Source organism: Zalophus californianus, chromosome 1 (genome assembly GCF_009762305.2).
Source record: "Zalophus californianus isolate mZalCal1 chromosome 1, mZalCal1.pri.v2, whole genome shotgun sequence".
Taxonomy (NCBI): Eukaryota; Metazoa; Chordata; class Mammalia; order Carnivora; family Otariidae; genus Zalophus; species Zalophus californianus.
Window position 1 is genome coordinate 167,936,626 of NC_045595.1, and position 26,764 is coordinate 167,963,389.

The 26,764-nt window shown below is 33.3% G+C and overlaps 1 protein-coding gene and 1 pseudogene across 7 annotated transcripts in view; one reads left to right on the plus strand and one right to left on the minus strand.

The window, feature by feature from the left end:
- SENP7 (SUMO specific peptidase 7) overlaps positions 1-26,764 on the plus strand; it is a 133,885-nt gene that overhangs the window by 84,586 nt on the left and 22,535 nt on the right. For 6 of the 7 annotated variants that reach the window (XM_027587121.2, XM_027587125.2, XM_027587126.2 and 3 more), the window contains 7 exons: positions 5,701-5,819; positions 9,336-9,517; positions 10,576-10,915; positions 11,984-12,141; positions 14,668-14,814; positions 19,089-19,122; positions 25,347-25,526. In XM_027587121.2, coding sequence (XP_027442922.1) covers positions 5,701-5,819; positions 9,336-9,517; positions 10,576-10,915; positions 11,984-12,141; positions 14,668-14,814; positions 19,089-19,122; positions 25,347-25,526 — 1,160 coding nt within the window. The remainder of the gene's footprint in view (positions 1-5,700; positions 5,820-9,335; positions 9,518-10,575; positions 10,916-11,983; positions 12,142-14,667; positions 14,815-19,088; positions 19,123-25,346; positions 25,527-26,764) is intronic. The other variant, XM_027587124.2, reaches the window with a different exon arrangement.
- LOC113918570 lies at positions 1,800-2,312 on the minus strand (annotated as a pseudogene).

Genomic DNA, 26,764 nt, shown 5'->3' on the forward strand with positions numbered 1-26,764 from the left:
CATAAGGTCTTCCCAGGTCTTTTCTGAGCTTATGCCTTTCCCTAGTAATTTTTGTGACTTTTTGAATTCCCTTGTATAAGTGATTATTTTCTAATACTGCAATCCTTAAATATTTGGTTCCCAAAAGGAGAAAATAGGAAAAATGAAGGGGGGGGGAGAATAAAACAAAATAGGTGCTAACCCTATAAGTCTCCCGGAAGTCGTTTTAGCTGAATGGGAAAAATGTTGTGACATTGGTGGTGGTTGTTGCAACAGTGGCTGTATTTCTCTATGTCTGCTCATCCATGAGCAGAAACAGCCATCGGTGATCAGAATACGGATTCCCAATATTTGGAGAATAAGGTCCTTCTTGCCTACCTTGGTAATTGTAAGCTGTGCAAACTGTTTTAGGAACTTTGCTGCTTGCTTTGTTCTTAGGGGTAGGTGACTGGGTCACTGCTACCACCTTTGAAGCTCAAATTGACTGAAATTAACTGCAATTTACTGTTGAACTTTTTGACTAGTAGTTGCGGCCTTTAGTAGACTCCAGAATTCCAAAATAGTTTTATCAGACAGATTCTACCAGTGTGCTGTAGTCTAGGTGGCAAGATGGTAGGTGCATCCTACTCCACAATCTTCCTGTGGTCATTTGTATATGTTTTATAGTTTACTGTACAGGGATCCTTGATTTATTCTTGGTATCTGATTTTTTTAATGCTTATAAATGGTGTGAAAATTTCCATATTGTTAAATAGGTCTGAAAATGCAGTAATTACTATATAATGTGTTCTGAGAGAATGATATAGGTTAGTAATTTTATATAGTTTTTTATTTCACAATGCTTGCCTACTTCACTACCATAATGAGTTGTTTTGTTAAAAATTATTATAAAAGAAAAAAATTATTATGAATGAGAGTATTGTGTGTAAAGATTTCATTCATTCTTTGGCTATTTTAATTAGTACGAAATTGTTTTCCCAATTTTTTCTATTTTTAAAAATTAATTAATTTTATTGATATATTATTGACAGAACACTGTATTAGCTTTAGGTATACAACATAACAATTTGATATATGTCTATACGGTGAAATTATTAACATAGTAAATCTAGTTAACCTCCATCAGCATGCATAGTTACTTTTTTTCTTGTAATAAGAACTTCTTTTTTTTTTTTAAGATTTTATTTATTTATTTGACAGAGAGAGAGAGAGCACAAGTAGGCAGAACATCAGGGAGAGGGAGAGGAAGAAGCATGCTCTCCGCTGAGCAGGGAGCCTGACGTGGGGCTTGATCCCAGGACCCTGGGATCATGACCTGAGCCGAAGGCAGCCGCTTAACCGACTGAGCTACCCAGGCGCCCCTGTAATAAGAACTTCTAAGGTCTACTATCTTAGCAACATTTAAATGTACAATATGCTATTAACTATAGTCGCCATGCTGCATGTACATTATGCCCTAGCACTTCACTTGTCTTACAACTAGAAACTTGTACCTTTTTACCACCTTCACCCATTTGCACCCACTTCTCTCCAACCTCTCCACCCCCTGCAACTACCAATCTGTTGACTGTATTTAAGTGTTGTTTTTTTGAACTAAAACAGTTGACAATTTTATTTTCACATTTCACAATACAAATGAAAACTACTTTTTTTTTTAGTCATACTAACTCCCCTGCAAAAACTACTCTGTCTTTGATAGGAAGGGAGAGCAAGTCTTCCTTGTCATGCTGTTAGAAAACACCCAAAGTCACAGCACCATGATCTTCTGGTGAAGTAGAAAAAGTAGTATAAAATGGATATAAAGAGGTTCCCATCTCTCCTTATCTGTCTGGTTGAATCATTCCTGGCCAAGTGGGCACCATCGTGGGATGGGTAAGAAGTCTTATCACTGGGGGCCCAGGCATCATTGGCATGTGGCTTCCCAGGAGTGGGCTCATTACAGGAGCAGGCTCATTGGAATCATCCCAGGAGGGAGAGGGTCCATCATTGGCTTTATGGGAGGGACCGCCTATTGGGTGTTGGCATCGTACCAGGGTGAGGAGGACCCAGGAGACTGGGGAGAAGTGGGATCATTGCTCCTGCAGGAGGAGGAGCAAAGAATTGCCTAAGAGGTATCGTGAAACGTAGCAGTTGAAATGTTGAAAATGTAGCAGTTGTTTTATTGAAATATAGCAGTTGTTTTGTTGATCAGGCTCTGAGCCTGCTCTTCCATCCATTTCTGATAGTAGTCTTTTACGTTCTCTTTGTGTTTCCTACCACTGTACTGTTTTTCTGACAGATGGAGAGTCATGGATGAGATATGTGTTGCAGTAGTTACAATAAGACTTAGGCATATTGCTCTGCAGGCTTTTGGCCACTCCCTGGTGTTTTTTTGTTTTTTTTGTTTTTGTTTTTTTAAAGATTTTATTTATTTATTTGAGAGAGAGAGAATGAGAGATAGAGAGCACGAGAGGGAAGAGGGTCAGAGGGAGAAGCAGACTCCCCGCTGAGCAGGGAGCCCGATGCGGGACTCGATCCCGGGACTCCAGGATCACAACCTGAGCCGAAGGCAGTTGCCCAACCAACTGAGCCACCCAGGCGTCCTGTTTTTTTGTTTTTTAAATCTCACATATATGTCAGGTCATACAGTATTTGTTTTTCTCTTTCTGACTTATTTCACTTAGCATAATGCCTTCAAGGTCCATCCATGTTCTTGCAAATGGCAGGATTTCTCTCTTTTTTGTGGTTGAATAATATTTCTGTGTGTATGTGTCATATTTTCTTCATCTGTCAGTGGACACTAAGGTTGTTTCCATGTGTTGGCCCCTGTAATAGTGTTGCACTGAACATCAGGGTGCAGATATCTTTTTGAGATAATAGTTTTGTTTCCTGAGCATAAATACTCAGAAGTGGAAGAGCATCATATGGCAGTTCTATTTCTTATTTTTTGAGAAATCTCCATAGTATTTTTCACAGTGGCTGCACCAATTTACATTCGCATCAAGAGTGCTCAGGGGTTCCCTTTTCTCTACATTTTTGCAACATGTGTTATCAGTGTTTTGTTTTGATAATAATCATTCTGATGGGTATGATGTAATATCTCATTGTGGTTTTTAATTTACATTTCCCTGAGGATTAATGATGTTGCACTCCTTTTCATGTACCAGTTGGCCATGTGTATGTCTTCTTTGGAAAACTGTCTATTCAGTTCCTCTGCCCATTTTTTTTTTTTTTAAGTAGGCGCCAAGCCCAGCATAGAGCCCAACGTGGGGCTTGAACTCACCACCCCAAGATTAAGACCCAAGCTGAGATCAAGAGTCAGATGCTTAACCAACTGAGCTACCCAGGCACTCTCTGCCCATTTTTTAATAGAAAGTTTTCTATTGAGTTGTATGAGTTCTTTATATATTTTGGATATTAACCCCTTATTAGATATATGGTTTGTAAATATTTTCTCCTATTCCATGTATTGCCTTTTCATTTTGATGATGGGTTCATTTCCTGTGCAGAAGCTTTTTAGTTTTGTTGCAGGGTTGCAGGGTTCTTGTCTCATGGAGTCGAAAATGAATCTTGGGGCGTGAAGTGAGGTGAAGGTTTATTAAGTGAAGGTGAGAATAGAAAGGAAAGAAAAAAATCTCTAGAGGGAGAAGGGTCTGGAACGGGTTGCCACTGAGGGCTCTTAGGGTAGGTCTTTTATAGAAAACTGACCAGGGAACTTGGTAAATTTCTTGTCAATACATGGTGGATTTGTAAGTATCATGAGAATATCCTGTCTATGTTTAGAATCAACCTGGTAGATTGGTAAATATCATGAGAATATCCTGTCTCTATTTAGAACAAAGAAGGTGTTCCCTTCTCCCTGGTTAATATCTCATCTACAACATTTCTCCAAATCTGGGATTTCTGTGAGCCTGGTTATGCAGCCCCTGCCTGTCTCTTCCTACCTAGCCTTACCTGTTCCTTATTCAGTTTGATGTAGGCTCACTTGTTTATTGTACTTCTGTGACCTCTGTTTGGTATTATTTCCAAAAAATCTTCGCCAAGACTGATGTTAATGAGCTTACTCCCATGTTTTCTTCTAGGTGTTACATGGCTTCAGGTCTTATGTTTTAAGTTTTTAATTCATTTTGAATTGATTTTTATGTATGGTGTAAGGTAGGGATCCAGTTTCATTCTTTTGCATGTGACTGTCTAGTTTTCCCAACACTATTAATTGAAGAGATTCTCCTTTCCCTCTTGTATATTCTTGTCTCCTTTGCCATAAATTAATTGACCATATATGTGTGGATTTATTTCTGGCTCTTAATTCTGTTCCTTTGACCTGGGAGTCTCTTTTTATGCCATACCATACTATTTTAGTTACTATAGCTTTGTAATATAGTTTGAAACCAGGAAGTGTGGCAGTTTTGTTTATCTTTTCAAAAACCTGTGTCTTACTTGTGTTGATCTTTTTTTTAAATATATATTTTTAAAGATTTATTTTTTGAGAGAGAGTGTGCTCAAGTGTGGAGAGGGGCAGAAGGAGAGAATCTCAAGCAGATTCCCCACTGAGCACGGAGCCCAATGTGGGGCTTGATCCCACAACCCATGAGATCATGACCTGAGCCAAAACCAAGAGTTGGATGGTTAACCAGCTGAGCCACCCAAGCACCCCTATTTTGATCTTTTCTATCATTTTTCTTGTTTTTGTTATTTCTGCTCTGATCTTTGTCATTTCCTTCTTTCTGGTAACTTTGGGCTTAGTTCTTTTTCTAGTTCCATGAGGTGTAAAGTGAGGTTGTTTATTGGAGTTTTTGTTTCTTAATGTAGGCATTTATCACTATAAATTTCCTTCTTAGAATTGTTTTTTGCAGTATTTAGTAAGCTTTGATATGCTGTACTTAAATTTTTATTTGCTTCAAGGTATTTTTTGATCTCCTTTTTGATTTCTTTGATGACTTATTCAGAAGCATATTGTTTAATCTCCATATATTTGTGAATATTCTAGCTTTCTCCTGTTACTGATTTTTAGTTTAATATTATTGTGGTTAACAATAGTTGGTATGATTTCAGTCTTACTTATTTGCTAAGGCTTGTTTTTTGTAGTCTATCATATGATTTATGATTATCATATGATTATGTATGTTCCATATGCACTTGAAAAGAATTGTGTATTTTGGTGCTATTGGATGGCATGTTCTATAAATGCATGTTAAGTCCAGTTAGTCTAATGTATGGTTTTAAACCAATGTTTTCTTGTTGATTTTTTTTTTTGTTTTTGTTTTTGGGGGTCTGGATAATTTATCCATTGCTCAAAGTGGGGTGCTGAAGTCCCCTACTAATATTGTATTAAGTTTTCATTTATAGTAATATGTGCTCCTCATGTCAAAACTTGTTTTTCATACAACCTTACATTTTATAAGTTTAATGAGTACCTTATAATATAAATTATTCCTTCTGTAGGTAAAATTTGTTACCACACTCCAAACTTTATTTTGTACTTAATTTTTAATATGTGAACCATGCTTGAAACATATTAACAATTACCTTTGGGTTATTATTTTTTGGTATATTTGATATATATATATGATATATTTGATATATATATTCAATATTCTTTCTTCTGTTCAGATCATATACACTGCTATATGGGACTGTATTTCTAACCTGTAAAACTGGGTTTTTATCTTGAATATAAATCAACTGGCTTCTTAATTCATTTGGATATAGGAGAGTTGAATATAATATTATTTTCTTTTGCAGGGTTTCGCAACCAAGTAAGACAGTAGATAATAATTATGCAAAGCAGGCTTCACACACTAAAGAAAAGCAAAGAGATGATGATGGCATTTCTCTTGTAGTATCTGATGCTCAACCTAAAGGTTTGTGAACCTTAGAAATTTGTTGTCATTTGAATTTTTATCTTTTGCATTTCTAATAATTTTTAAGTTATGGTTAACTTTATTTAATCTTACATTTAAAGGATTTGTGAAAGTAAAGGGAGATTATTTAGCAACACAAAGAAAATTGCTAAATTTGTTATTTGTACACTATGTTATACATTTCTTGATTTATTTACTAAGTCTATAATTTAAATTTGAATATTACTTCTTTTTGTTGTTGGGGCTGGGTTACAGCTATACAGTTAGAATGTTGGTTTAGCTATTTGTAAGTGTTGTTTCCATGGATATTTCTGGTAATTGATATTGCTGCTAACTCAGTTATTATTCTTAGCTTCCCACTGTCTATCCTCCTATGACATACATTCTTTATTCATTAGAATTTCTCTCAACTCTAGGAGGATGCCAGTACAAGCCACTATTAGCAAATTTAAAGGTAAATACATCCCAGACTTCTGAAAATTCTTTTTAGGCCTCCTTGCATGTAGGGTTAATGAATTGACTTCTTTTCTCTTTTTGTCTCTTTTTTAAGATTTTAAAATAATTTACAAAAATTTGCACCAAAACAATTTACTACATTAGTCAGATGTGGAACTAACATCTTCAGGGGTCTCTTGGATTACTGATTGCTTGAAACTAGTTGAGATACTTTGTTTTCTGAATGATTTTATAAATTATTCACTGGAAAAGATGGTTCTTTAATGACACTATGCAAAAATTCTTTGTACTTCATTTGAAACACAGCTATTTACAATGTTTAGTAGCCTTTTTTCAGAAGAGGAAAATTTAAAAAGAAACTAGACTAATAACCAGCTTCAACTCTTACTAGAGCAATCTGGAGAAAGCAGTGTAACTGTATACATAATCTTTCAATTGATCACTAAGCACTAGCTACACATAATGAAAGACATATATTTTCTTATGAATTGTACTTTTTCCAGAAATAATTCTCATTAATTACCAAATAAAAAGTATTTTTACAAGTGGTCTCCGTTCACGTACTATCTAGACACCACTGTTAAACCCTCACATTCTACTGATTTCCTGGATAGAGTAGGAATAGTTGAATAAAAAGTTCTGATTTGTACCCTTCAGTATTACTTCAAAGTCACAGTGGAATTTTAGACTTGGCAGGGAAAAGAATGCTTGGTAAAAGAAACACTTTATAGTTCCTTACTACCCCTGAAGGTTCTCTTCAGAGATAAAAATGTTTTTAAGAAAAGTAGTTATTGATTGATTGAGACTCACTATGTTTCCATCTTATGGATAATTGTGTCCAATACCAGTTTTTGTTTTGTTTTGTTTTTTAGAGAGGGAAAGAGGGGCGGAGGCAAAGAGGGAGAGGGAGAGTCTTTTTTTTAATTTATTTTTTACTAAAATTTTTTTTTTTTTTTTTGAGAGAAAGAGCAAGTAGGGGGAGAGGAAGAGAGAGAATCTTAAGCAGGCTGCATGCCCAGTGCGGAGCCTGATGTGGGGTGCAGTCTCATGACCCTGAGCCAAAATCAAGAGTTGGACACTTAACTGACTGAGCCACCCAGGCATCCCCCAATACCAGTTTTTTAATATAAGCCCATCAATTAATAGGAATTCTGAATTCAACTTGTACATTAAGTTTGTCTTGTGGAATTTACTTTTATGAAAATGATATATTAGAAATATATATATATATATTTTAAAGATTTTTTTTAAGTAATTTCTATACCCAACGTGGGGCTCAAATTCTCAACCCCGAGATCAAGAGTCATATGCTGTACTGCCTGAGCCACCCAGGCACCCCTGTATTGTAAATATTTAATATTCTTTTGTTTATAAGAATTTGTCACTTCTTTAATTTTATATACTAGTAAAATTTGTGCATTAAATTGTTTATATTATGTAGGTAGAATCCTATTTTTATAATGGTAAGCTCTGTCTAATAAATTTATTCTTGTTTTCCATGAGATAGTCTTGGCTGATGTGTGAATAGTAAATAAACTGTTTGAGGGAAAACTCCTGTATAATAGGGTTTTTCTCAAGCCCCTTTCCTTTCCTGAGTCTTTTTGCTATAGTATTTATGTTTAGAAATTGTAATTTGACATAGCTCTTACATGTAGAAATTGTATTTGACTATCCGGTTTACAAAGTTACCAAAAAAAAAAAAGCCATCGTGTTGTTCAAAATACTATGTTGATGATTTTGGGGGAGATTTTATTTTTCTGGGGGATAAAGAGTATTTTCTTTGGAAATTGGAAGACTGTTGACCGTCTTGGAATTTTGCCCTCAATCCTGTCCCAATGCCTGCCTTTTAAGGAATGACAAAGAGATATTATGAATGTTAGTTATTAGGTGCCTATGAAGCAAGAATAAGGGCAAGAATAGTTTGAAGAGAAGGTGGGTAGTACTGAAGAACTTTGAGTGAATGAAGAGGTCAGGCCAGTAAGTGTTACATGAATTACAAGTTATGAATTCAAGGAAGCTGCTTTGGGATTTTGTTTACATAAACTTTGAGTTGGTACTTAATGTAGATCAGAAAGCAATATAATTCAGGATAACCTTCAGTTAATTAGGTAGAACCTTTTGGAAGGTAATTTTGTATAGTACATATATTTGATAACTGAAATACTAAGCATTTTTAGTAATTGACATGGGTTTCAAATAATGCTTTGTTGATTTAAAAAAGGGAACATTTCTTTATCTGTAGGGGAGTAGATTTATTGGATACTTAAAATGAGATCTTGATTTTTAAAAAGAAGAAACAAACTGAACCAAATTGATAGCTTTGTGAATGATCACATATTATAGTCTGCTGCTGAGGTAAAGTATTTTGGCTCGCTTTATTTATTTATTTATTCATTTATTCATTTATTTAAAGCTTTTATTTATTTATTTGTCCAAGAAAGAGAAAACAAGCAGGGGGAGTGGCAGGCAGAGGGAGAAGCAGGCTCCCTGACGAGTAAGGAGTCGGATGCGGGACACGATCCTAGGACATGACCTGAGCCAAACCAACTGAGCCACCCCGGCGTCCTTTGGCTCCTTTCAAAAGAGCAGTGATTAATACTCATAATTATTGTCTCTTTTCACTTAAAAAATACATACATGTATATACCACTTAAATTTTAAAAGATAACTAATTTCTAGAATCACATCACGGTGAATTATCAGGACATTTTAAAATGTGAATTTTCCAAATTTTATTAACACTCCCCGTTCTTTTTGTATTACAATCAAATGTAATTATAGGAAAAGGAAAAACAATTTGCTTTGCTTTGGTTACTAAAGAATACTCTCTTTTTATATATTTTCTCATTTATTGTGAATGAACATTTGCTTTGTGTATGCAACTTAAAATAGGGTATTTCTTTATATTCATCCATGTCAGTATGAGAATGTAACAGTGAACTTTTTTTTAGATTAGTTTTGGAAGTTGTACAGCAATTTTGATGATGTTTATTTGAGCTCTTCTAAAAGGGATTCTTTTTGTACTTTTTGGCCATATTTATGTTTCTCTTGTTTTTTAAGACCTCAGTAGTGGAAGCAGGGGTTGTGATCATCTTGAAGAAGGGAGCAGAAATAAGGATGATACATTTTCTGATTCAAAAATGGAACCCGCTCTGACTTCCAGGAAGAGAATGAAAAGACTTAGAAGTAATTTACCTGATTCTCATAATTCTTCTGCGTTGTATGAATCAGCAGAACAGATAGTAAGTAGAGGTATTTAGATATCCTGTGAAATTATTTATTCTATGATAAAAATGAATTTACTGAGGCCAAATGATGTTCTTATAACTGTCTGCTTTTATCATTAGGTTTCTTTCGTTTGCCTATTTTTTTGATTCTCTGTTTGATTTTTAAAAAAATAAAAGTTTTTTAGTAATATAGCTTTTGGAACAAATTTCAAATGTTATGAACGAGTAAAAAAGTTAAAAATGCTCCTTCTCTGATAGCACTCCTTACTTTGGTATATATCCATTGGACTTGTTCTCTTTTATTTTCCCTTATTTTAACCAGATATTATTAATACTCTATTCATATTGTCCAGTCAATTGCTTTTTCATATGCTGTGTAAAATTATTACCAGATTTCTTTTATCAGTAGTAATTTACTTACCAACTTCTTTAAGACTCTCTACCTCGGGTTTAGGGAATCTGTTGAAAGTGAAGAATTGCCATACTTCATGCACATACTACCTATTTTCAAAACTTAGTGTACAGTTAATAAAAGTAAAGAGAATTTTTTACTCCTTTAATTCACAGGCCTTTTAGGACTTTTCAGTAGCTTTGAGTTATAAACATGGTTTAGATTTAAATGGTAACAGAGATGTGAAGTCAGTGATTGATTTCGTAGTTTTTCAAATTGTTATCCTCTTTAAGTTTTTAATTTTTTCTTTTGTTAATAAAGTCACATGACGTCATTTGGCCTCATTACTTTTACAAAATAAAACTGTAAAAAAAAACTTCTTCTTACTCTAAAGTTGACTTAGGTTGTGGGAAACCACCTGAACCACTTGTAAATATGGGAGTTTCCACATTGCAGCCTTTTTAAAAAAATATTTGGGTGTCTGATTGGACAGATCAGATTCTTTTTACTTGGGAGACCCTAGCAAGAGTAATACAGTATAATTGTGTAGTTTTCTATCCCTGTATTTATAGAAATGATATAATATTTTTACTTTTATATTCTTCTTTAGGAATTTAAACTTTAAAAAAATTCTTTAGCCAAATTTAACTAATGCTAATTTTCTGTATGCATTTATGTTCAGAAAAAACAAGAAAATGACTCAACAGCATCTGCTGAATTTAAAAAGTCAAGTGAAAACTATCATCAAGACTCAAAAGTGCTTGAAGAAATTACACCTGAACCTATAGAAAGCGATATTGCTAAACTATCCTCACTTAATAGTCAGGAGTTGGCTTTGAGTGCTGCTACCAAAAGTACCTCTGACTGTTCAACCACTGAAACTTTTGAGAGCTCTATTTCCACTGATACTGTGGGGAATTCTCCTCTGCTAGAGAAGGATGAGAATGAGGTGAATGTAATAGAAAAGCCTGCTTTAAGTGAACACAGTGAGGGGAACCAATCTTTGATATCAGTTGAACCAAGTAAGTAACAGTAGGATAATAATGTTTTTTAATTTTCTCTGCTAGTTACTTAGTTCTATTTCTCCTCTCAAATTTTGCTGAGGCAATAGCTGTTTATGACATCACTGTGGAATATATTAACTTTAGAAAAAGAAAACTTGGGGTTTTGGGACTTTGTTCATAAATTTTGTAATAATGATTTAGGTAAACAATAGATTACTTGGAAGCAGGGTTTTTTTTTTTTATTTTTTTAGAATTGTGAACTGTAATTCATCCCAGTAGTTTTTTTTTAAAGATTTATTTATTTATTTCAGAGAGAGAGAACATGCTTGTTTGGGGGAGGGGCAGAGGGAGAGAATCTTACAGCAGACTCCCCACTGAGCATGGAGGCCACGGAGGGGCTCAATACCATGACCCAAAAGATCATGACCCGAGCCAAAACCAATAGTCGGGCACTGAACCAACTGAGCCACCCAGGAGTCCCTCATCTCAGTAGTTTTTAAAAGGATTCTGAAGGATCATTATTATTGACATTTTGGTTGATGAAGCTGAAGTGTGGAGTTTAAGTGCTATATAATAATTGTCATTAATTTTGATTTAATTAATGTTCAAGTATTTGATACACTCACATGGTACAAAAAAAGGTTTTAAAGGATATACAGTGAATAGTCTCCCACATCTTCTCAGGCATCCACTGCTTCCTCCTGGAGGCAACTATAATTTATTTTTTTAAATTTTAATCTTAAACTTAATTTTTTTAAGTACAATTTAGAGTGATGACACAATACATTTTTATTATTCTAGCTAGAATTTGTTCCTAAGTTCTCATGACTTTATTCATTTTTAAATGTCTTCATCCTCCAGAAGGTAAGGTTGCAGGTAACTGATAAATAATAGCACTGATATGGAAATATTATATATAACTAGTATAAATCAGATAATGATAGTCCAGTTTCTGAGTTGGACAAAGTTAGATGATTAAATTTTCATGGGATTATTAAAAGTATATTGCATGAATCAGAAAGTTTTCTTTTTCTTTTTGATGTGTGATTATTGTGACACATTTAAAAAATAATTTTTCCTTTTTAGTTGTTGTTTCCAGTGATGAAGAAGGACCTGTTGAACATAAAAGTTCAGAAATTCTTAAATTACAGCCTAAGCAAGACCATGTCATCACTAATGAAAAGGAGAGTACTTCTGAATCAGCATTGTCAGAACTACCATTGATTACATGTGAATCTGTACAGGTAATTTATTTCTGCTTTCTCATAATTAACAGTGAAATATACACTATTGATTAATGACTGTTTCTTTCATCAAGCAGAATATTATAATAAAAATTACAAATTTTCCTAGTTGAATTTTGAGATAATTTTCATATTAGTTTGAAGGAAATAATGTAATTGTCTTTATTGAAGTGAAAGAATTATTTTTTTTTTTGGTCATTTATATTTTTTTCAGTCTAAATATTCTATGACTTGAATACTATTTTCTTTTTTTAAAAAATGATTCTCATTGGACATTTAACTACTTTATCAAAACATTTCCTAGAATTAAACAGTTTCCGGTATTTATCTGTCTGGTCCTCCAGTAGTGTAGCTACTTGGAATTATTCCTTTTCCTCACATGCAATTAAGGCAGCATGATGTAGGGAAAAGAACATGGTTTCTGGAGATTACAGACCTGTGTTCAAATCCCGGCTCTGTCATTTGGGCAAGTCACTTCTTTAAGCCTGAGTTAACTCATATGTTAAATGAGGGTGATAATACCTACCTCACAAGATTATTTTGAGTATTAAATGAAGTAACATATGAAAGCATTTAGAATAGTGTCACAAACTTAGCAGTTTGGTAAGTCCTTTGTCTTTTCCTTCTTACAGAAAATAATAAATGGAAGTGTCTCAGTTTAATGTCAGCCAGTTGTGTTTTGACATAGTACTTTAAAAACTATAGCTCTGAAGTGAGGTTCAAATCAATTATTGTCAGTATTCTTATTATCAGCCTCTTATTATCCTATTATAAAGAAATGATTATTAGTAACCACCAGTGTAGAATTATGGTGAAACTTTTGTTGGTTTATTTTTTAATAATGTCAGAGGCTGTTACTCTTTAAGGTGTTAATGAAGAATTGGGTCAGTTCTATAAAAAAGTCTGGTGGTCTGATTATTGTTTTGCTGGTGTTTTTATTGCATTGGTGCTCTATATAGAGATCACCTTAGCACCTTAGTAACTATTTTTGCTTGATTGGGCCAGTAGCTTACTTGATGGCTTAATTGTATTTGTAATGAAAACCATGTCATTATTGATAATGAATTCAAACTTCTCAATGAATTATAGTTTCCTTGGTAGCATATAAGTTGATAATGCAGTATGAAATGATCTTATTTATAAGAAAATAACATTTTTTGTAGAACTGATGGAATATGATTACAACCTAAGCAGAAAATAATGTGAAGACCTACTAAGGGCAGCATAGGGCAGCATACCTTAACATCTCCACACCTTTCCTTGTTTCCAGTTTTAAATGAAGTTATGAGAAACATGGGTTGGCCATTTTTAGGAGGCACTTAGTTTAGTCTTTGCAAAATATGAGGCCCCAATAAGAAATTCTTTTTATCCCATCTTCTCATTTTATCACTTAAAACACACACAGTTATTTGTCTGACTGATTAGAATCCCTATAGTTTATTTGTTACCTATATTTTAAGGGATAAGAAGAATATTAGAGTGAGCAATAAAAGATGAGAATGATAAAGACTTTTTATAAAGTAGATAAATGGCACTGTGAACTGGGTTAAGAATAATGAGTACTACATATGTTTCAGATGAGGATTAATCACATTTTCTAGAGGTAGAAGGAGAGTGAGTACACATGCATAGTTGCTCTAGTGGTAATTTATTTGGTCGTTAGTGATGTTAGGGTTAAAGAGGATAATGTACAAAGGCTAGGCAAATGTGTAGTTGAAAAAGTCATTTGAAAGCAGTTTAAAATTCGGAAGAGATGTAGGAAACAGTGGCTGCTAATACTTCTTGGTAGTGTATTGTAATTTAAAAGCATGAGTTCAGTAGTGTTTGAGTGGAAGTGGATGATTTTTGAGGTTTTAGGTAACTGGTTGGCTATTTTCAGACATAAAACATAGAGTAAAACAGATTTGATAGAGCAGATGGTTCTTAGGCACTTCAAGTGCATTACCTAAGAGCATCATCTTGGTTTATGAAGCAATTCTATGTGGTTGAAATAACCCTTGACCTGGGGATAGAAACCTGGATTTGACTTAACTTCGCTTCACACTAACTTCATGACCTTCGGCAAATCACTTAACCTATCCAAATATCTATTGGTTTTACTTATGAAATGGAAAAAAAAAACCCCAAACTACCTCACGGGGTGGTTGTGGTGATTAAGAGATAATGTATTTAGAAACTCATTTTAAACTAAGGCACTATATAAATCTTAATTTATTTCTGTTGAGCTAAAAATGAATAAAACCTATTAGGGAATATTAAATTTGAAATCATGGCTTTGATGCAGAGGAAGATATATTTCTAGAGCTTAGGCCTATGTCATTAATTTAGGATTCAACTATTAATTTTATCAAGGTAAATCATGCTTTTTAAGAAAAAAATCTAGTAACTATTTCACAATAAGAACAGTATAAAATCCTTCACAAATTCATTAATAGCAATTTAAAGAAATATTTGACTATGAAAATCATTGTCAGCATTTGTGTAATACTTAGGGTTATATGCATTTTATAATTTATTCCTTGTTAGGCTTCATCTGAATTATGTCCATATAATCCTGTCATGGAAAACATTTCCTGTATTATACCTAGTAATGAGATGGATCTACAACTGGATTTTATATTTACTTCTGTTTATATTGGTAAAATAAAAGGAGCTTCTAAAGGTTGTGTTACAGTAAGTATAATTTGTTTGTGTTTTTGTTTTTTCAGTTTTGGATTATGGACAAAGAATTTACAGATTCTTTTTTTTAAGTACAAATGACAATAGAATTGAGATTAATTTTATATGGGACACTTTGAATATAAAGTAGGGACACCTACTTTGAGACATGTCTTTAATTGGGGGGGAATCCTAAAATCACGGGATATCCTAAAATTATATCTTTGATCTGACTATTCTAATGAAGATCATGTATGAAAAAAGATCATATGTAGTACTGATATTCTTTGGGCTCTTAAACTTACTTGGTGGTAAAGTCAATTTTTATTCAGGGTATAGTTGAGAGCAAAAAGAAGAAATCTTATTTTGCTGGTTTAGATTGTAAACTGAATTCTTCAAATACCTAAATTTCTTTAAAGATCTCCAGGAGTAGTTCCTAGACTGGATTTTACTCAGTTCTCTATATTTTCTTACTATTTCTGCCTGTTGAAATTCTAACCATCTTTTTTTTTTTTTTTTAAATTCTAACCATCTTTTAAGGCTTATCTGAAATATATCCTTTTCTAGGAAACCTTTCCTGATTTCTCCTTTCTAGCCAGAAGTAACTGTGTACTTATAGCACTTTGTTTGTACATCTCTTGTAAGATTTATTTTATGGGTTTATAATTGTTTATATTTTTGCCTAAAGCATCTTGTGGTGAAGAGCCATGCTTTTATTCGCTTTTACACCTTCCATAAATGGTTCAATCCTAAATAGGCACTTCAGATGTTAGTTGAATTGCATTGGCCATGTCAGATTATAACTCACATATTCTCCCAAAAGTTTTATTAATATGCCACTGTGTTAGGGGTAGGGCAGGGAAAAATAAAATCGTAAGACACACTCTCTCCTTTCATGGAACTTGTAGTCTAATGGAAAAGACAGACACATGATTTACATTATGATAAAATGCAGAATGGAAATATGTACAAGAAGGGTGTATATGGGAATATCTGGAGGAATACGGGAAGACTTCACAGAGAAGACAGCATATGATTTAAGACATAAAGTAGATGTTTACGTGGTGACTCTGCAGGAGTATGGCCTAATTTCATGTATAAATCCAGCAAAATCTGGGATCTACAAATAGTGGTAGCTTGTGATATAGTTAAAATTGCTTTGATTGAAAACACAAGAACAATTTTGTTTAATATTCTCTGATCAGTAGTTTCTAGATATTAATGATTTTGGCATGCCTGGGATGATTTTACAATTTTTTTCTTTAAGGAATTTCATTCATTTTTTTATGATCTTTCCCCCCTGCCCCTCCCATTTTACTTTTTTATTTTAAATTGAGTTTAATCATTTTTTTCTGTTTAGTTTGTAATGGTAAAAAATTGGATAATATAAATATAATAATAATTTAGTAGTCAGGGGAGGAAAATACAACATAAACATTCAGCAATGGGTTTTCATTAGTTAATATATTAATTGTGTATTATGGTTAGGTGGACTTGTTATGGGCAAAAAAATAAGACCAAACAAAAAATTAAAATTGAGTAAGGAAACTATTTTAAGAAACAATTTAAAGAATATCTGTAATCTTACTTATCCAGAAACATTTGACATTAACTCTACAGTGTATATCATTCCATATTCATTAGATACACATATATGTTTAAATCAAAAGTATATGACATATATGCTCTTTTATAACTTACATTATTATACTAAGTTAGTTCACGTATCTATTTTGGAGTATTTGGGTTGTCCTTAATTCCTGACTGTTGGAACATTTTGGTTGTCCAAGTATTTGCCATTACAAGTAGTAGGGGAGTGCAAATATTCAATAAATATCATAAAGTAGGTTTTTAAAATTTGTTTCACCTTTGTTGGAACACTTCCAATTGAAATAAAAACTTAATTGTCTAATTAAAGGAAAGTGATTTAGTAAATCAAAGCAAATATATACAGGTAAAATATATGTATATGAAGAAAGGCTGAGAGGAATTCTGTAAATATTAAAACAGTATGTTACTAAGGAGAGAGCATAAGCAATTTTAAAATTTAAAAGTAATGAATAACATGAAAAGGGGAAAGAAAAAGGTAAAAGTCTTAAAACTTTCAAGGATTCAAAAGACTTTTTATATATTCTTTTTTCAGACACAGTTCATAATGCTTTGTAACTTAGAAATTAAAGAACTTTTTTGTGGGGGAGTAAATAAGAGAAGTAAACTCAGTCATTTTCCAGATGTTTAATGAGTCTCTACTAGTGTGTTATTGTAGATTAACTAGAGATACCCTTCTCACTCTCATGATAGTTACATTTTAGCTAAACTAGAAAAATATCTATGTTGGGAAACTATTTACATAAAGTAGAGCTCATTTTCTTATAGTTGGACCTTTACTACTATTATTTTTTTAATGTAGAGAATGCTGCAATACATGTGAACACTTCATTTTTTGTTTCTCAGCTTTGTTGATAGTAGGACAAATGTTTATTAAATACACATTGTGTTTAGAGAACTGTACTGGCTATTGTAAGAAGTTATAAAATAGGTATGGTATGATTTCAGACAACTGGGTTTATCTTACTCTCACAAAAATATCTGTCTTATTTTCCCAACTGGGAATTAAATTTTTGCTGGGAATAAGGCTCTGCTTTTGGGAGAGGTTACGTGTTGGCTTAGTCATCATACAAAGGTATAAATGATTATCAGATCCTTGCCATGCTGAAAGATTTGATAAATGACAAGAATGCTTATTGTGGAAGAATGAGAGAATAATGACAAAGTAGAGGCTAAGATATATAGATTCACTACTTCTAGTTCATAATTTTGTAGTAATGTCTATAAAATCTCAAAAGCAAAATCCTTATATTCATTTTCTGTAACTAATTATTTATATTTGCTAAGATATATTTTATGAGATTAAAGACCTGGTGAAATATGTCAGAATTTGGCAAGGGAAAATATACACCAAATATATATAGCAGTTGTGTGAAAGTGACAGAATGATAAGGTGTATTTGATTAAACTAAACTAGATAATATACTTAATCAGATGGTAGTGTCTAATGATAATAGTTCCTTTTGATTAAGGCTCTTATCTAAAGCTGATAGAGGCTCAGTAAGTAACCTAAATTTACCTACTTACTGTTTTGTATAAGTGGTAGAGACAGGATTTGAACCCCAAGCTCAGCTTTTAACTCATATGGCCTTTTGCCTGAATTTTGCTTTAGTGGCTGATTTATACTCTGAAATACCAATTTTATATTTGTGAAACTACAATATGAAATAATTTTTAAACTAGAAGAAGAAATGAGTCACAATAAACCTGTGATTTCAGTGGACATTGTTTGCTACTTATTTGGAATTCTGTTGGTAGTTAATTTAGGAACCCATGTACCAAGATTGTTTTTAATTTTGTTTTGTGCTCACAGACTATACTTCTGATTTGGTAAACAATTTCATAAATGTATTGATCAAAAGAGAAACCTAACTGAAGAATAAATAAATAGCCATGAATTCATTTGATATTAGTGGAAAAATGAATTTAAGAGCCTATTTTAGGTGGAACATTTAAGATTTTAGGTGCTCCATGACCTTGAGAGTTTGTTATAAAAGCAACACTTAAGGTCAGATGTATACAGAAGATTCCTAGAGAAAATTAGTGTCCTGGCACAGAAGGAAGAGAAAGAACAAAAACTTTGCTGCATCTTCAGTCAGAAGGGAATTTGTAACATGGACAGATGAATGCTAGGAATGTTAACAAAGCCAAGAATCAAACCCCATTTTGTGGTTTATTTACCAAAGTCACTGACACCTTGGGGTTCTCTTGGCAGTTTCTTGGGACTTTGTCTTATTTCTTCCACAAATATTCAGGAAACATTTTTGAAAAACATATTAAGTAAAGTCTTACTGGTTTTTATAAATGAGCATATTGAGAGTTAAATTACATGCACAGGGTTCTTCCATAAAATTAGGTCTTTACCAGAAAACCTCCAACTAAGTCTTTACAGTGAGACATTTTCTTGGTTTATTGATAAAAAGCTTGAGCACTTTTTTTTGAAAATTATTTTAAAATAAAATTTAAACTTATTTCTACACCTAACATGGGGCTCAAACTCACAACCCCAAGATCAAGAGTTGCATGCTCTATGGACTGAGCAAGCCAGGCGCCCCTTGAGAACTTTTAGTATAGACTTTGAATACATGCTTGTGGTTTGAAAAAGAAAAAGAACTGAAAATTTTGAATAGTAATTTATATTGAGTGGTAACTCATTTTTTGCTTTTTTATATTTCCTTTAGTTCACGACAAAGTACGTTAAGATCCCATTTCAAGGTAAGCTGTCATTGTCTTATGATTTCTTTTCACTGTAATTTTGAACATAAAATAGCAAAAACTCTGAAATCTTTCTGCAGCCAACTTTCCACAGTTTTTTCCAGTATAGAAATTAAGTAAAACTACGATTAATAATGTATTTCAAGTTAACACTTTTTTTAGCAGCTTTAAAAGGAGTTAAAATATTTTATAAGACTATTTTAATATATTTTATAACTATTGTTTTAATGAGCAGTAATATTAAGGGACTCAAAGTAGCAGAAATAAAGTTTTGATAGCAAGATTTTAGTGTGATGAAATGATGAAAATAGGAACTGTAAGGAAAATTTATAATGTTGCCCACAAACTTGTAAAATGGTTTTGTATAGAGGTTAGGAGAAATTTTTTTATACCATTTCTTATCTGAGTAGGGCAAAGTAGATTGGAAACTGTACCTGCAATATGCAGAGGCTCAGACCATTTTCTTATTTTCTCCCCAACTAAAATCCTTTCAGAATAATAATGACACTAAGAAGACAAATAAGAAGCAATAGAGAATAGTCTCTGTAGAGAATGAATTATGCAAAGAATGAGGAAGAAAAATAGACACAGATAGCACTCCACAAGTTGACTAGGGAAGAGAGGAAGCTTCTGTTCTAAGACTGAAGATGTGATCAAAGTAACTTTAATTGGACTCCCCGCATAGCCATGTGCAGAATCCACAACTATATATTATGATAATCTAGTAATTAGGAAGCTACTATAAGTAGTAAGAATGTATAGGCAAGGCACAGAATAAATATATTGATATTCCTAATTAGGATATTTTAATAAGTTATTATGGAATAATGTAACATGAACCATTTAGAAGAAACAAAGACCTGTGATTTAAAAGAAAATAATAATTTCCTAAAAGAAAGTACAGTAATCTATAGTAAAATACCTATGTAACAACACTCCTCCCATATTTTTTTTTAATTGAGGTATAATCAACATGTAACATGATATTGGTTTTAGGTATAGTATATGTGCTGCCGAAGTGAGCACTGGTTTTAGGTATACAACATAATGATTTGTTATTTGTATATATTGCACGATGATCCCTACTGTATGTCTAGTTAACATCTTTCCCCATACATAGTTGCAAAAGGTTTTTTTTTCCCTATGGTGGTGATTGATGACTTTTAAGATCCCACTTAGTGACTTTCACATGTGTAATACAGTATTAGTAGCTGTAGTCACCATGTTGTAGATTATATCCCCGTGACTTATTTGTAACTGTAAGTTTGTACTTTTGTCCCCTTTACCCATTTGGCCCACCCACCCCCTGCTTTTGGCAACCAGTAATCTGATCTCTATATCCATGAGCTTGTGGTTTGTTTGTTTGTTTTTTAATTTTACATGTAAGTGATCATGTGGTATTTGTCTTTCTCTTTTTTCAGAGCATGAATGTGGGGAGGAGGCAGAGGGAGAGGGAGAGGCACAAGCAGATTCCCTGCTGAGTGCAGAGCCCAACATGGGGCTCCATCTCAGGACCCCTGAGATCATGACCCTGAGCCAAAGTCAGACACTTTACAGACTGAGCCACCCAGGCGCCCCATAAAAATCTTTTAAAAACAAGGCATGCTTATGAAAGGTTTTAATAGATGAGGAATGTAGGAGTCTAAATGCTTATTCTTTTTCTACAGTAGCTGAGGGAAATATTAGTTTTCATATTTATATTAGCTATTAATTATGTTTGGCTGTGACTTAAAGAAAATAATTTATTTTTCCTTCACGAAGAAGAAATCCAGAGGTAGGCTAAACAGGGCTGATATGGTTTTGTTTGGTCTTCAGAGGCCCAGTCTCTTTTGTTTTTTTACTGTGTCATTCCTGACATAGGACTTTCATCCTTAAGTTTGTCTCATGGACAACTGGCTGCTTATATTTCGGTCATCATGTTTGTGTTCTAGGTAGAAAGCAGGAGGAAGGGGAAAAATGGTAAAAATCATACATACCACCTATCTCTTGCCTTTTTAAGGAGCCTACTTGGATGTGCATGCCACCTAACCTCTTCTACTTACATTTTCTTAGGTAGAATATAGTCATATGATCACACATCTACTTGCAAAGGAAGCTAGGAAAATAGAGTTTCTAAAAGCTAACTATCTTGCCTCCTAAATAAAATTAGGGTTCTATTACTAAGATCCCTAATAGTGGTTAGGAAAAATGATAGACAAACTCCCACTTTCAGTTTCTTCCATAGTCCTGTAACAAAATAAACCAAATATTGGGGAAAAATTTGGTAGTGAGGTATATTTTCCTTAATGATGGTGTTAAATCTCCTTTTTTAAAAGGGAAACTTTTTGAAGCAGTCTTTCTAAAGACAATTATGGTTGGTACATTTGGATTAGTAGTAATTGTCTAGATTTCACAGAAGTAGTATCAATTATTTGGGACTGTGAGGTGCATGAGGAAGAAATGCTGAGGAGTTTCTGAAGGTTCTTACTCTTGTAATTTAGTCTGTTTGTCTTTGCTGCCAGTTTCACTGACAGTTTTCGGAATGGAGGAGTTACAGTGCCCATGGATTAGAAGAATTAATGTTATTAAAATGTCCATACTACCCAAAGTGATCTGCAGATTCATTGTAATACCTATCAAAATTTCAATGACATTTTTTATAGAAATAGAAACAATTGTAAAATCTGTCTGGAACAACAAAAGACCCCAAATAGCCATAACAGTCCTGACAACATGGCTGGAGTCATCACACTTCCTGGTTTCAGACTATATTACAAAGCTATAGTAATCAAAACAATTTTGTACTGGCATAAAAACAGACACATAAAACAGTGGAACAGAATTGAGAGCCCCAGAAGTAAACCCATGCATATGTGGTCAGTTACTTTTCAACAAAGGAGCCAAGTATATACAATGGGGAAAGAATAGTCTCCCCAATAAATGGTGTTGGGAAGGCTGGATAGCCACAAGCAAAAGAATGAAACTGGACTCCCATCTTTACTGTATACAAAAGTCAACTTAAAGTGGATTAAAGCCTTAAATGTAAGATCTGAAACCATAAAACTCTTAGAAAAAAAAAACAGGGGGTAAGCTTTTTCCCATCAGTCTTGGCAATGATTTTTTTGGATTTGACTCTAAAAGTAGAGGCAGCAGAAGCTAAAATATACAAGTGGAGCACCATCAAACTGAAAAGCTTCTGCATAGCAAAGGAAACCATCAGCAAAATGAACAAGCATCCTGTGGAATAGGAGAAAAATATTGCAAACCACATATCTAGTAAAGGGTCAGTATCCAAAATATATAAAGAACTCAGAAAACTGAATACCAAAAGTCTGATTAAAAATTGGGTAGAAGAAGTGAATACACATTTTGTCCAAAGAAGACATACAAATGGCGAATAAGCACATAAAAAGATGCTCACCATCACTAATCATCACAAAAATGCAATGAAAACCACAATGAGATATCCCCTCATACCTGTTAGAATGGCTATCATCAGAATGACAAGAAATCAGCAAGTGTTGGTAAGGATTTGGAGAAAAGGGGAACCCTCGTACATTGTCGGTGATATTGTAAACTACTGTAGTTCCTGTGGAAAATGCTCTGTAGATTCCTCAATAAATTAAAATTAGAACTGCTATATGATCCAGCAATCCCACTTCTGTATATGTATCCAAAAGAAATGAAAACAGGATATTGAAGAGATGTATGCATCCCGCATTATACACAGTAGCCAAAATACGGAAACCACCTAAGTGTCTGTTGATGGATGGATAAAAGTGTGATTTATATATACAATGGAATATTAGTCTTGAGAAAGAATGTAATCTTGCTATTTGTGAGAACATAGATGGACGTTGAGGGCATTATACTATTTGAGAAAAGTCAGAGAAAGACAAATATTGCATGATATGCTTATATGTGCAATCTAAAAAAGTTGATTCTCAGAAACAGAGACTAGCATGGTGGTTACCAGGGGCTGGGACATGGGGGAATTGGGAAGATGTTGGTCAGAGAGTGTAGACTTCCAGGTAGAAGATGAATAATGTACAGAATGGTGATTACAGTTAATAATACTGTATTATATACTTGAAAATTGCTACGAGAGTCGATCCTACATGTTCTCAACCTGAAAATGAAATGGTAGTTAAGGAGATGTTAGCTAATGCTTCGATGGTAATTGTTTTGCAGTAAATAAGTGTATCAAATTAACGTTAGCTTAAACTTACACAGTGTTATATGATAATTGTATCTCAGTAAAGCTGGAGAAAAATGAAAAGTCATAGTCCATGTAAAAAAAAGACAGTAAAATAAAGTAGGATAGCTAGGTAGAGAGAGAAAGATGGCGATAGGAAGAGACAGAACAGACTTTAAAAGGCAAGCCAGTAGGAAAGACTGGACGAAATAGATGCAAAGAAAAAGAAAACAAGAGTGATGAAAAGAAAAATGTTTAAAAACACAAGTAAGGAAAGAATGGAAGGATGAAGGAGAGAGAAGGAGGAATGAAAAAGGAAAGAGGAAGGGAGAGATAAAGAGATGAAGGAAGGAAGGATGTAAAGAAAGGAAGTAAGAAGAAAGATAGGAAGACAGGCAGGATACAGGCAAGTTAAGAATAGAGAAAGAAAAGGACAGTGAATGAATTGGACTGAAAAGAGAAAAAAAGCTATCAAAGAGAAAAGAAAAAGGAAGGGACCAAGATAGGAAGTAGGAGGAAAGAAAGAGAAGTTTAAAGTGATGAGTCTGTAGGAAAGAGTAAATACAAAAGAAATAAAGAATGTGGGAGTAAGAAATAGAAAGAAGCGTTTGAAGGGAGGAGGTAGTAAGAAAATTAAGTACAATTGTGGAATAGTGGGGAAAGAAATCTAAAAAGAACTCAGTTAAAATACTACAGTAAAATAGGATTGATGAATGGTGACAGCTATATGGAAGGTAGATAGGTATGTGAGGAGTAGATGTAAAACATAAATAGATCCATAGATAGGTGATAGATAGATGGATAGATATAGATTGGTCACTAGATAGAAGTGATTTTAAAAAGGATTATCCAGGAAAATGCCAATATATAAAAGGTAGAAACAGAGTTAGAAAGAGAAGGAAGTTATGTAAAATGTTTTTAAAAGGAGCAGTGAAATAGTGTAAGTAGGCAGGCAAGCATGCAAACAGGCACAGAGGAGGAATAGAAATACAGAAAAGGAGCAAGAAAAACATGAAGAAATGGAATAAGGGAAGGAAAGAATGAATGAAAGGAGGAAAAAATAAAGAAATAAAGACAAGATGTTTAAAATGGATCAATTGATTATAAGAAAAAGAATAGAATGTCTAGCGTGGGAACATTAAGATGACTAGTTAAGTATTTGAATGCTTATTGTAAAATGCTTCAGTGATATGAATCACCTGGGGTTTTTGTGTTTTGTGTTTTTTTTTTTTTTTTTTTTTTTTTGGTAAGCCCAAAATTCTGATTCAGTACATCTAGAGTACAGTTCTGCGTTTCTAACAGGCTCTGATGTGATCCCAGGCTGAGAACTAGATTTTGAGTAGCAAGGTGCCAGGAGATAATGGGGGGAAGGAGTATTAAGAGATTTGTTTCAAATAGGTATTCTTCTTGAGTTTGTACTTAACTGATAACTTGTATTCCTAGTTCAGATGCTTATTTTCTTAAAGTTGGACTGGATGACCTTCAGGACTTCTTTACACTAGTTTTCTATGTTTATATGTATTTAAAAAAAATCCTCAAAGAAGCTTCTTTTAGCTTACTAGGAGAAAGACCCATAATTTTGAGTGATTACCTAGAGGCTTTGAGAAGTAAAGCCTGGAAGAATTTTATTTATTCATTTTTTTTAAACCTGGAAGAATTTTATAAGAAATATTATCTTAGACCATTCAAAAGCTCATAATATCTTTGAGAGTCTTTTGATAGTGGCTAGTCTCTATAGTGGAATGCACATATTTTGGGAGAAGAACCATAGGAATAAATTGGTTTGTGGTAACATTTGGGGTCTTGGTTGATGGTATTGACAAAATAGAAATATATAATTTTCTAAGTTATACTATGCTTAGTTTTCTGGATAGATCAGATAGTTGTCATTGTCGTCATCTTTCTTCTTCTTTGCTTTTTTTCTGCACTGGAAATAATACTTCTGTAAAATTTTGCCAATCATTCTTTTTGAAAAACATCGTGTATTAAAGAAGAGTCATATAGTATGTAAGTGTTTTATTCCTAATGTTATCTTTTTATTTGGTTTTAGTGTCCTTGAATGAGGTTTCATTGCTAGTGGATACCACACATTTAAAGAGGTTTGGGTTATGGAAAAATAAGGATGATGATCACGGTAAAAGGAGTCATGCTATCCTGTTCCTCTGGGTCTCTGCAAATTATCTTCAAGAGATTCAGACCCAACTAGAAAACTCCATATTAAGCCAGCAATGTGAGTATGAAATGACTTCTAAATTTTGGAATAACCTGAGAAGTCATGTAAATAGTTTTCTTCTAAAGTAATTTAATAGAATGTAATTATTTCATTGAATTGAAATTAAGTTCATTGGATTAAAAATAATTTTAACCCTTAATGTTATGCAAGATAAATTATTTTTTCTACATAATTTCTTCTGATAATTTTACTCAACCAAGAGAAATTATCTTCTAAAAAAGAAGGAATACTTTATCCTTAAATCAGTTGCCATCCTTGGCTATCTTTCTTACAAGTTTCTTGCCCTTGTTTCATAATGAATAGTGACAGCTAATCAGTGGCAGTGTTAAATAAAATACAGAAGTCTTTACCTTCAACATTATTCTTGAGTTTTTAAAAAAACTCACTTTACTTAAATATATCATTTTTCTAAGACCGGATTGAATACTTTTGGGAGAATGCTCCCCAAACTGGTCTATTTAAATGTATCTTAAATATCTCCCAATTTTGCTTAGTTTTCAACTCCTAAAGAGTCTAGTTTAGAATTGCATAAATCACATTAGTAAGGTTCTTTCTTACCTCTTTGATCGCTCTACCTTGCCCTCTGTACTCCCTTGCATTTAAACGTGGTAAGTAGTAAACTCAATTTTATACCTTTAGTATTATAGTAGTCTCTCCCTTTATCCATAAAGGATATGTTCCAAGACCCCCCCCAACAGATGGCTGAAACCACAAATAGTACTGAACTCTATATATACTATGTTTTTTCCCTATATATACATACCTATGATGAAATTTAATATATGTTAGGTACAGTAAGAGATTAACAATAATAACTAAGAATAAAATAGAATGATTATAACAATACACTGTAATAAAAAGTTACGTGAATGTGGTCTTTCTCAAAATATCTTATTACACTGTACTTACCTTTCTTAATGATGATGATGTAAGAAGATGAAATGAGGTGAATGACGTAGGCATTTTGATGTAGTGATAGCCTACTATTGACCTGATGGCAATAGGCCAGAAGGAAGATCATCTTCTGGACTGCGGTGGTTGACCATGGGTGACTGTAACTGTGGATAATGAAACCATGGATAAGGGAGGACTACTATGGTTATTTTGCTGTCCTACTCCAAATTAATTGGGAAAATTCATGATTAAATAGGGAAGTTGGGGAGTGAATGTCATCTGAGACCATTATTGAAATGACTGATGAAACAAAATGATTTTGAAGGAAGTGTTTGATCAGA